This window comes from Leucoraja erinacea, chromosome 21 (assembly GCF_028641065.1).
Source record: "Leucoraja erinacea ecotype New England chromosome 21, Leri_hhj_1, whole genome shotgun sequence".
Lineage (NCBI taxonomy): Eukaryota > Metazoa > Chordata > Chondrichthyes > Rajiformes > Rajidae > Leucoraja > Leucoraja erinaceus.
Genome location: NC_073397.1, coordinates 17,042,623 through 17,055,489, shown reverse-complemented (window position 1 = coordinate 17,055,489; position 12,867 = coordinate 17,042,623). Strand labels below are relative to the sequence as shown.

At 44.2% G+C, this 12,867-nt stretch overlaps 1 protein-coding gene across 1 annotated transcript in view; it reads right to left on the bottom strand.

Annotated features, from left to right (window-relative positions):
* Window positions 1–12,218, bottom strand: part of LOC129707308 (transcriptional repressor scratch 1-like) — a 31,841-nt gene extending 19,623 nt beyond the window's left edge. The window contains exon 1 of the mRNA XM_055652247.1: window positions 11,924–12,218. Coding sequence (XP_055508222.1) covers window positions 11,924–12,080 — 157 coding nt within the window. The 5' untranslated portion in view covers window positions 12,081–12,218. The remainder of the gene's footprint in view (window positions 1–11,923) is intronic.
* Window positions 12,219–12,867: the final 649 nt, after the last annotated feature.

Genomic DNA, 12,867 nt, shown 5'->3' with positions numbered 1-12,867 from the left:
ACTAACTAACTAACAAGAGACCAACACAAGGACCAGCAGGTAGAGCTGCTGCTTCACCGTGCCAAAGATCCATGTTCAATCCTAACCACAGGTGCTACCTGTGTGGGTTTTGCATGTTCACCCTGTAGGTTTCCTGCGGGTACTCTGGTTTGCTCCCGCATCCCAAAGACGTGCAGGTTACTAGGCTAACTGGCCCTCTGTAAATTGCCCCTGGTGTGTAGGGAGTGGTTACGAGAGTGGCATAACATAGAACTGGTGTGGATGGGTGATCGATTATTGGCGGGAACTTTTTGGGCTGTGGGACTTCTTTCAATGCTGTATCTCTATCTCTATGAAGCTGCAAAAGATGCAGAGAGGATTTACGAGGATGTTGCCAGGACTCGAGGACCTGAGCTATGGGGAGAGGTTGAGCAAGCTAGGACTGTATTTAAAGGAGGATGCGGGGGGATCTTATAGAGGTGTATACGATCATGAGATGGATAGATAGGGTAAATGCTGTCTTTTACCCATTGTAGGGGGATCAAGAACCAGAGGAAATGGGTTTAAGGTGAGGGTTTAAGATCTCATAGGACCTCATGGAAAACTTATTTACACAATGTGTGTTTGGAATAAACTGCCAGAGGAGGTAGTTAAGGCAGGCACTATCACAATGTTTAAAAAGCATTTGGACTGGTACATGGATAGGAAAGGTTTAGAGGGAAATGGGCAAAACGCCGGCAAGTGGGGCCAAAGTAGATGGGACATGTTGATCGGTGTGAGCAAGTTGGGACGAAGGGCCTGTTTCCATGCTATATGACTCTATGACTTTAAACTAAATTAAAACTGGGATGCATGCGATGGGGATGTCTGGATACCATTTCACGCCACACAACATTTATCACACATTCTGTTCAAATTACTCACCAAATGCATCTCAAGATTTTACAGAAACCTCCCTAATTTGCAATTGAATGAATCAACACTATCAGCTTCTACCAGCTCCCTGGAGAGCCTGTTCCTAAGACTTTAGATATACAGCGCGGTAACCACAGAGTCCACCGAGTCCATGCCGACCAGCGATCACCTCGTACACTCGCACTATCCTACACACTAAGGAGTAGTTACTATTTTACCAAAGGCAATTAGCCTACAAACCTGCACGTCTTTGGAATGTGGGAGGAAACTGGAGCAGCCGGAAAAAAACCAGTGCAGTCACAGGCAGAACATACAAACTCCGTACAGCCAGCACCCGTAGTCAGGATCAGTCCCGGGTCTCTGGCACTGTGAGGCAGCAACTCTACCGCTGCGCCACTGTGCTGCCCCTGTTGCTTTTGAAAGCTTGTTGATTGCAAAGTGGTGAAAGGATTGACTGAAGGATCAGGAGCACAATTTCCAGGGTGGTCTCAAGGACTTTTATAGATAGGAAAGGTTCAGAGGGATGTGGACCAAATGCAAGCTAATGAGACTATCTGAGATGTGGCAACTTGGTCGTTTAATGCCTTTGCCATTTCCAGGTACCCCACCAACAACTCTCCAGTCTCACCCTCCAATGGACCAACGTTCACCTCTAGCCACCCGTTTATAAAAACTCTTTATTAGTTTTTATGTTGGCATGGACAAGTTGGGCCGAATGGTCTGCTTCCACACTGTATGATTCAATGACCATGACCTATACTGACCACGAGGCTGGAAAAGTAGGAATGTCTTCCTCAGTGCAACAAAGGTCACTAGTTGACCCAGTCAAGGATACATAGATGATTGAATGAAGGAGCGGACTCGATGGGCTGAATGGCCTAATTCTGCTCCTACATCTTCTAGTCATGCAGTCTGAAGGAACACATTGCCACTTTGTTTTGGGGCAGTGAGTGTTTGGGTCCAATGAGGAAGGACTGCAGCTTTGAAGACAGCAAGAGGTGAACTTAATGTCATAAGGCCAAAGAAAATAAATGTTACTATGTCAGGCAGCGACAGAGAAAAAAAAATAACTAAACATTGATTATTTGATAATGGTAATTCATAGCGGAGAGATCAATAAGCCATGAAATACATTTCCAAGTAACCTGGGAACTTTGCCAATGGTATTTAGACAATGTCATTGAATCCAGTTTTATGTTTACGACTGCTGTGTTGACATGGATGTAAGTGTGGTAATGCTGCATCTTGTATGGTCACAATGTTTAAAGGAACTCAGGGCGGCCTAGTGGTGCAGCGTTGGAGCTGCTGCCTCAACGTGCCAGAGACCCAAGTTTGATCCTGACCTCTGGTGCTGTCTGCACAGAGTTTGTGCCTTCTCCCGGTGACCACGTGGGTTTTCTCCAGGTACTCCAGTTTCCTCCCACATCCCAAAGGTGTGCGGGCTTGTAGGTTAATTGACCCTCTGCGAATTGCTGCTAGTGTGTAGGATGCACAAGTGGGATAAACATAGAACTAAAGTACGGGTGATGGATGGCTGACATGGACACAGTGGGCCGAAGGGCCTGTTTCAATGCTGTATCCTTCAATCAATCAATTAATATTATGAGGGATATAACGTGATTTTTAAACGGAAACTATTTATTTCAATTAGCTATCTCTAAACTCTCAATAAATCTGCTCCTTATCCTCCATCATCACAAGGATACAGCTTATTGTATCAGATTTGATAGTAATGCAGCTCAGTCCAATGTTCAATCAACAGTGAGAATGTAGGCGGTTGGGGATTAATATTGAGCAAAATTAACAAGAAATAAATTTGGGTAGTGGCGCTAATTATGGATCATTGGCACAGAAGTGCTCTTTTTATCTGGTATTGGTCATCATGTTATGTATCTACAAGTTTATTATGAAATAAACCTAATATTGATTGGTTGATTGATTGACTGAAAGATACAACGTGGAAACAGGCCATTCGCCCCACCAAGACTGTGCTGACCATCGTTCATTCTAGTTCTATGATATCCTACTTTCTCATCTTCTTCCTACACACGAGGGGCAATTTACAGAAGCCAAGAAACCTACAAACCCACACGCCTTTGGGATGTGGGAGGAAAACGGAGCACCCGGAGTAAACACGGACACAGGGGGAACGTACAAATTCTGTACAGTCACCACCCGTAGTGAGGATCAAACCTGGGTTTTTGGCACTGGAAGGCAGCAACTCTACCGCTGCGCCACTGTGCCGCCCAAATAACGCTCAAAATCATTCACGTATAGTCTTTTCTTTGGATAGCATGCAAACAAAAGCTTTTCACTGTACCTCGGTACATGTGAGAATACTAAATTAAACTAAACTAAACAGTTCCGTGTTTAATGATTATTAGAGGGGCTCGCGCCTGTTTAAACCTCTGCGCATGTCCATGCTTACAACTAATATGGGGATGATCAGCCATAATCATATTGGATGGCAGTGCGGGCTCGAAGGGCCAAATGGCCTACTCCTGCACCTATTGTCTATTGTCTATCACTAAACAAAAGAGTAATTATTGTCCCAGATCCTTGCAGTGCACAAATTGGCTGCCACATTTCATATATTTCAACAGGACTCCACTTCCTAAAAACCTCATTGCCTGCTGATCTCTGTGGAATGGCCTGAACTCAGATATGTTGCAAGACAAAATATGTTCAAACAAAATTCAAGTTTTACGAGGATGTTGCCACGACTTGGGGGCGTGAACTATCGGGAGAGGTTGAGGAGGCTAGGACTTTATTCCCTTGGAGAGCAGGAGGATGAGGGGTGATCTTGCAGTGGTGTACAAAATCACGAGAGGAATAGATCGGGTACTGTCAGGATTAAACCCGGGTCTCTGACACTGTAAGTAGCAGTTTTAACAAGAGTTTTAAAGTGTATTACTGCATGGAATATGAGCTCATTTTCTGTGCGTGTTGGCATCAAGTCACTGTCATTACATCCACAATTTGTGCTGACTTTGATTATGTTTCCCACCTGCTGATAAACCCACAGACGCACATACACACGCTCCTTCTCTGTGTATCCTGTATAACATTTATGCTGCATGATAAAGTGCACAGCTCCCTCCCCTTCTAACAATGGTGACGTTGCATGTTTTACATGCACCTCAGAGGTCAGGCACAGCCTGATTAGATGACAAACCACGAATGTGTAATTTATACAGAACCCACAGGAGAAAGGAGATACAAGGAACAGCAGATGCTGGCTTATACGAATACAGACACAACGTGCTGGGGTATCTAAGCGGGTCAGGCAGCATCTCCAGAGAACATGGATAGATGACATTATGAGTTGTGATCCTTATACAGTCTGATTGTGGTTGTGGGAGGTTGGGGAGAAAGCTGGAAGAGCAGTGGGGGCAGGACCGCTGGCGAGTGATAGGTGGATACAGGCTTCAGGGGTTTTTGATAGGCAGATGGCGAGACTAAAGGATGAAAAGACAAAAAATGTGGAAAAAAAGGCTGAAAGAGGTGAGAATTGTGAAGCCAGAGGAAGGAATATAGGTGGAAGGGGACAGCGTGCAAATTCAGCTGGAGCACATGGAAGAGAAAGGGAACGAAAGTAAACAAATAGATATGTAGATAAAATTGGGGGGGGGGGGGGGGGGGGGGGGGGGGGGGGGGGGGGGGTTGTAGGTACATTTCCTATAATTATATCATTCAACGTTCATATCATTGGATTGTAGCTACCCAAGGCCTGGGTTTTGTTCCTCCGGCTTGCGTATGGCCTCACTCTGGTCAACAGAGGAGGCCCAGAACAGAAAGGTCAGTGTGGGACTAAGAAGGGGAGTTATCAACTAGGAGATCCAACAGGCTTCAGCAGACTGGGAGCGAGTGTTTTTGGTCACCCAAACTACATTTGGTCTTACCGATGAAAAGGAAAGGAGTAAATTACTTGAATTGTTGGTTCCCAAACACAAGCCATGGCCCAAAATTGAGATTAAAACTGGGCTGTGAGGGTTACCAAAAATGTTTTCTTTGAAGTTCATTTCATCCTTTAAAACTGTTTTTGATGATGGGACATCTTGGTCGGCTCGGACAAGTTGGGCCGAAGGGCCTGATTCCGTGATCTATGACTATGATTTAATATTTTAATTTTGTGATTAATAATCAGTAAAAGCCAAAATGAAATGTTTTGAAAGCTCGAATCATTTTGATAGAATTATCAATTCATCTATCATATTGAGTCTGAAGAAGGGTCTCGACCCGAAACGTTGTCTATTTCCTTCGTTCTATAGATGCTGCCTCACCCGCTGAGTTTCTCCAGCATTTTTGTCTACCTTCGATTTTCCAGCATCTGCGGTTCCTTCTTAAACAATTCATTATTCCTTGGAGCGCAGGAGGATGAGGGGTGATTTTTTTAGATGTGCACAAAATCATGAGAGGAATAGATTGGGTAGGCGCTCAGAGCCTTTTGTCCAGAGTAGGGGAATCGAGAACCAGAGGAAGTGGGTTTAAGATGAAGGGGGAAATATTTAATAGGACACATGGGGTAACATTTTTATACAAAGGATGGTGGGTGTATACAATGAGCTGCCGGAGGAGGTAGTTGAGGCAGGTGCTTTCACAACGTTTAAGAAGCATTTAGGCAGGTACATGAATCAGATAGGTTTAGAGGGATATGGACCAAACACAGGCAGGCAGGGTTAAGGTAAATGGGCATGTTAGTCAGCGTGGGCATGTTGGGCCGAAGGGCCTTTTTCCGTGCTGTGACTATTTTCAAATATGGACACAGGTCCAAATGTTTGATAAATTTTCTGCCGTGGATGAAAAAGGTTAGAAGGCACTGCGTTAAAACTCCCTCTTCTCCCATCTCCCATCTCCCATTGGGTAGAAGGCATAGAAGTGTGAAAACGCACACCTCGAGATTCAGGGACAGTTTCTTCCCAGTTGTTATCAAGCAACTGAACTATCCTACCAACAACTAGCTACTATCTACCTCATTGGAGACCCTCGGACTATCTTTGATCTGACTTTACTGGACTTCATCTTGCACCAAGCATTAGTCATGCTATTCCCTTTATCATGTATCTGCACGCTGTGGACGGCTCGATTGTAATCATGTATTGTCTTTCCGCTGGCTGGTCAGCACGCAACAAAATCTTTACACTGTACCTTGGTACACGTGACAATAAACTAAACTCAAACGAATATATTGTGTGCAGGACTTTAAATGTCCTCAAACACCGTGTCAATTTTGATGGTGATTGGAAAGCCCATTTCACTGCTCTCCCTGTTGCTTGCTCGTGCCCTCCAACCCACCTGTACGGCAAATATTTTTTCAGAAATACGGACCAGATTATGAATATGCTGCATGCATCATTATATTAACATGAAGGTTCTGGTAGAAAGTATGTTGGGTAGCTCGACTCTGACCGTTTATTGAATAACGAGCTGCTAAATGATCACAGAAAATGTACAATAGCCATTCTGTCACTGCTGCTTAAAAAGTGTTGATAATGGAAGGGGCTATTATGGGGTATGTGTCGAGGAGTGGGGGAATAATACTGTTGGTCTAGCTTGCACTGCGATCACTCTGTAATAGACGATATTCAAAATGAAAAAGAGACGGGGGGGGGGGGGGAGGAATGAGGACTTTTTATTTTAATCCTTACAGTTCAAATGGGGCCTTGGTGAATGGATAGAGAACCATGAACAATAAGAGCAGAAATAATAGCTGAAGGCTGAGAGCAGAATAAAACAGTACAAAAGGTATGCCAAACATCCTCTGTAACTGGAAAATACTTCACCCCATCCCTGCTGCGTCAGAAACGTTACATTCCATAGGGTAAAGCAGCATCCTCACTGCCTTGTATAGCATAATTATACATCAACAACTAAAGCAACTATCTATAGCATCCTGCTTTGTGTCACAGTTCTCGGCTGCCACAGGTTACCGCGAGCAGTCTGCAGAGAACCGTCCTGTTTTTTTTTTGTTGTTGTCCAAATCAATAGGAGCAAATCAAAGTTGAAAGCTCGATTATAATGTTCCAGTTCTCCTCTTCTTTTGTTCTCCGGTCTTCTCCTCCCCCCCACCCCCATCCCCCTCCCCCCACCCCCCCCCCCCTCCCCCCCCCCCCCCCCCCATGTGAATGGGTTGCATAGGTACAGCCGGGATTCTAATTTGCCGAGCTTATGTGTGGATGTGGAGACTGGTGGGTGGTGCAGAGTGGAATTCACCAAGGGGTCTATGACACAATCACTCAGAATCATTAATCCCCATAGTACAGTTAGCAAATCATAAAAAATTTACAACACCCACCATGTCCGTGTTGTTTAACAGATGGGGGTAAAGAAAGGGCCATTATAGGTGTGTGCACTGAGGAGCAAGGGATTAATACTGAACTGCTCATGTAGGTTTTGTGTACGTTAAAGTTCAGCTGTATAATGGACAGAACCAGGAATAAGGGCTGGGTATCAGTCTGAAGAAGGGTCTCGACCCGAAACATCACCTATTCCTTTTCTCCAGAGATGCTGTCTGACCCGCTGAGTTACTCCAGCTTTGTGTGTCTATCTTGGGTGTCAAGTAGGTCTGAAGGCCACTGTCGGAAGGAACTATGATTTATGCAGAAAATAGGCAGAAAATTCTGGAGTAACTTTGCAGGTCAGGCAGCATCTCTGGAGAACAGGAATAGGTGGCACGTCAAGTCGGAACACTTATTTGGACTCAAGAATCCATCTGAGGAAGGATTCCAACCCGAAACATCACTTATTCCTTTTCTCCAGAGATGCTGCCTGATCCGTTGAGTTACTCCAGCATTTTGTGTCCATCTTCAGTATAAACTATCATTCAGATGGCTAGTTATGAGCCATTTGTACGATGGCCACATTTTACTGCATAAGTTCATCATTTCTAGGAGCAGTATTAGGCCATTCGGCCCATCAGTATTAGGCCATTCGGCCCATCCGCCACTCAATCAAGGCTGCTCTATCTTTCACTCTAACCCCATTCTCCTGCATTCGCCCCTGACACCCGTACTAATCAAGAATCCCTTTGTAACTCCCTTTGTGTCAATGGCCAGAGGTCACGGGCAAAATTCATTCAAGTTTTCCACACTTCTCATCACGAGGCAACAAGTCAACAGGAACCATTAATTATTTTATCGATCTCCATTAAGTGAATGGCAACCAACAGTTGTGGCTGATTCCCCACTGACTGGGAATTCACACTGAGATCCAAAGGCTCAGTGACAACGACAACAATGAACCTTTACGTGGCACCTTCTACACAGAAAAATATAGAACCATGATACTCATAGAATCATACTGTGTGGCCCACCTTGCCCATGCCGACCAAGATGCCCCATCTACTCTAGTCCCACCTGCCCACGTTTGGCCCCCATCCCTCTAAACCTTTCCTATACATAAAATAGATGCTTCACTAAAGGAATTGCTGTGTAAAATTTAAGTTCAGGTTTAGGCCTGCTAGTGTCATGTACTGAAGTACAGTGAAAAGTTTTGTTTTGCATGCTATCCAAACAGATCCGATACACCATACATAGATACAATCAAGTCAAACTCAAGTACAATAGATAGAGCAAAGGGTAGTTGAGGCCACAGAAGATAGTTGAGGCCAGTTCATTGGCTATATTTAAGAGGGAGTTAGATATGGCCCTTGTGGCTAAAGGTATCAGTGGGTATGGAGAGAAGGCAGGTACAGGATACTGAGTTGGATGATCAGCCATGATCATATTGAATGGCGGTGCAGGCTCGAAGGGCCGAATGGCCTACTCCTGCACCTATTTTCTATGTTTCTATGATACAGAGTGCGGAATATAGTTCTCAGCATTGCAGCGCATCAGTCCCATAGAGAAAGTCCAATGTCCAAAATGGGATAGAGGTGAATTGGTCAGTACCCTAGCTTATGGAAGTACCATTCAGAATGTGTTCAGAGAGGGCAAGAAGCTGTTTCTGAGTCTGGTGGTGTGTGCTTTCAAGCTTCTGTACCTTTTGCCATGCATGAGCAAGGAGAAGAAAGAATGTTTCCGAGGCAGCATGAAATGTAGATAGAGCAAATGGTGGGAAGTCTGGACTGTGTGATGGACTGGGCTACATCTACAACTCTCTGCAATTTCTTGTGCTCTTGGGGAAAAGAACTGTTCGCAAACCAAGCCGTGATGCAAACCGACAGTTCACTGATTCACATTGGAGAGTACCAGGAAACATGGCTAAAAGCAAGACATGTGACTGGAAGCTCGGGGTCAAGAGGGTAAATATTAAGTCATTTTACAGGAGTGAGTACAGAAGCCTGTAGAGCTCTGGACAATGTGTTCTAACGATACCATCCCAAGCATCACAACTGTTCCAGTTTCTCCCTTCCTGAGCTAACAGGATGCACAAGGCTTTGTCAAGGAGTGATGAGTAATGCAGCATGGTGCAACAGATGCAGTGGATGCTCCAAACATGCATCTGCAGCATCCCAAGTTCAATCCTGATGTAGAATTGTAGAGTCATAGAGCTATGCAGAGTGCAAACAGACCCTTCGGCCCAACTTGTCCATGACCTGTCCGACCTGCCTAAGTTTGGTCCATATCTCTCTAAACGTCCTATCCATGAATATGTCCAAATGTTTGTTAAACATCTTGATGATACCTGCCTCAACTATCACCTCTGGCAGCTCATTCTATATATCTACCACCCTTTGTGTAAAACATTGAATCTTCCCATCCTCTGTCCTCTGGTTCTCGATTCCCCTACTCTGGATAAAAGGCTCTGTGTATTTACACTACCCATTCCTCTCATTGTCTAACCCACCTCTATAAGATCACCTCTCATCCTCCTGTGCTACAAGAAATAAAAGTCCTAGTCTGCTCAAACTATACCAATAGCATCCTGAGTCCTGCCAACATCTTTGTTAATCTTCTCTGCACCCTTTCCAGTTTAACATCTTTCCTATAACAGGGTAGACAAAAACAATACACAATTCTCTATCTGTGGCTTCTCTAATGTCCTATACAACTGTAAGGTGGCCACCCAACTTCTATACTCATTGTGGTGAGCGAGGTACAGAAATTGGATTGTTTAGGGTAGAAACAGGGAATTGCAGAGTTGATTAATATGCAAAAGGACACAAAGTGCTTGAATAATTCAGCAGGTCAGGCAGCACCTCTGGAGAACATGGATAGGTGATGTTTCAGGTCAAGACCAGTTATTCCAACACTTTGTGTCTGAATTGGGTTGTTTGTGTTCTGGAATAGGCATAGACTCAATAGACTGATTTGACTCCAAGTCAATAAGAAAGTATAACTCGATCGCACCTAAAATGTCCAGGAAATTAATGATTAGAGAAAAGAATGGTGTTGCTTCCTTAGGGAAGTGGGAATAAAAGTATGGAAGGTTTTTTTTTTGGGGGGGGGGGGAGAGAGAGAGAGAGAGAGAGGGCAGAGTGAACGTCAAACACATCAATAGATCCTCAGGCATACCAGTTCAATGACAACGGTAGGAATAATCACATTTTAGTTCAATCGACTGGCAGAGTAAACCATTAATAACCATAGAAGAAATTGGGGAGGAAAAATATAAGGAGGAAGTAGATATTGAAGATTCTTTAAGATGTTTAAACACTAACTTGATCTTCATACATGGATATAGTTATTGTCATAGAGTCATACAGCGTGGAAACAGGACGTTCGGCCCTTGCCAACACTGGGCAACATGCCCCACCTGCCAGCGGTTGGCCCATTTCCCTCTAATCCTGTCCTATCCGCGTACCTGTCTAAATGTTTCTTAAATGTTGCGATAGTACCTGCCTCAAATACCTCCGCCGGCAACTGGTTCCATGCACCCACCACCCTTTGTGTGAAAAAGTTACCACTCCGGTACCTAGTAACCGATGTCCTCTAGTTCTTGATTCCCCCTACTCTGGGCAAACATCTCTGTGCCTCTACCCGATCTATTTTGTACACCTCTATTTTGTACACCTCCACCCCTCATCCTCCTGCTCCCCAAGGAATAGGCCTGGCCTGCTCAACCTCTTCCTATAGGAAATGTTTAGAGGGATATGGGGCAAACGCGGGCAGGTGAGATTAGCGTAGATGAGGCACCTTGGACGGCACGGGCAAGTTGGACCGTAGGGCCTATTTCCGAGCTGTATGACTCTATGACTAACATCGGATTCAGGGACCCAATCTACAGCTGAATTAAACCCGTGTCACCGGTTAAAATTCCTTTGAAAGTATTTCGCTTCCTGGAGAACCACAAATGCGTTGGGAGTTTGCACCAATGAAGACGAGAGAGGTGGGAACTGTGCGGTTCAAATGTAATATTAATATTGCTCACATTGCAGAGAAACCAGCGCTGAAAAAAATCCTCATTGTTGAATTCTAATTTGTTTTAAATATTATGATTAAAAAAAAAAAATTTTAAAGGTTGCAAACACGATTGTTATGTCTGGGCTGTGAAATGCCTGGGCATTGCCTTCATCAAGCAAAATGTTCAATTCTAAGAGCATGCATAAAATGCTAAGAGTCAGCAAACACGGCCGTGCCTCACCTAAATTTAAAGGGAACCGCTGTCCCTTTGTCTAGCGGAAAGAGAACGCACTCGTGGCGGGTCATATTGTTGACAATGGCACACTGAAGGAGAAACAACTTTCTGACTGATCTACACGATTGATCAGAGGCGAGGACTACGGCCGCTAACCTGCCCTGGTCCCGTGTCTGTAAAACGCACACACACACAAAACAGCCCGTGATTCCCATACCCCTACCCACACCCCTTCTCTCCACCGTTACAACTCTTTGCTGCACAAGTTGCTACGCCAAAACAAGAGTTATTATTGTGCAAAAGGAAGAATTCTTCTCTGTCCTGTAAGCGTGCATATTGCATTATGTAAGGTGCCGAGAACGGCGGGAGAGGATAAAGAGATTTTTTTTTTAATTTTTGCCTGCACACACAAGGTTAACACAGAGGAGAATTCAGGAGACGCACTCCATCCATGCATTTAATGCATGTTGTTTCAATGCATAAAAATATCAAATTGATCAGTGAAACTCACCGTTCTCTGTGACCCGGAGCCCTAAGCTCTCTACAGAGTCTGTGATAGACTTGGTTAGTGCATACGCGCTATCAATGTGATGTTCCGAGGCTGAGACTGCAGAGGATGAGTGGAAATTATCTAATTTCACCTTCTTAACGAGGAAAGATCGAGGCATCTTTTTTTAAAAATTGGAAATTATAAAAAAACAAAACAAAAAATAAAATCCAAAATGATGTTCGAAAAACCCTCGTCAGTGTTATTCCTTGTTCTGGATTCAGCACTAGGACAGCTCCTCTGTGATGTTACTGAGGCAGTATGCAGGGGAGGAGGGAGGGAGGGAGGGAGGGAGGAGGAGGGGTTGTCAAGAGAAGCTGAGATCAGCAACCAAACAGCATTTATATGGAGTGCAGCCTTCGAAATCAGGTGGTCCACGGAAATGGAATTACTTAACTTTAATCCATCAAATGTCTCCAGAGACGCACATCAAATTACAACCGAGCGGTCTGCGCGTTACACACACGCATACATACAATCAGACAAGTGCACCTTAAGGGAAAAAAATAGCCCGTGTGCAACACCGCTTGGAGGTTAAAAGGAGAATCCTAAAATTGCAACAAAAACAAATGTACACTTAAATATATATTTCCGGCTGAGTTGTGAATTAAATGCTTTCCCAGTCGCTTCCTCGTGCGTAATGTGCCACACGGTGTGTGTGCCTTGTTCCCATCACATCTTCAACGCGAGTATCTTTTCTTTGCACTTTTTGCTTTAAAAAAAAAGTCTTCGGTGAATAAATTTGCACTTTGGGTAGTCAACACAAAACAACGTCGTTTCGAAGATTTGCCGATTAAAATAGCCTCGCATTAATTTTTGAGAGCTGTAAACATAATTAATAATCACAATTAATTATTAACGTGTTGTCTGATATGGTAACAACGTTTCCCCCTAGGATTTTAAACTGT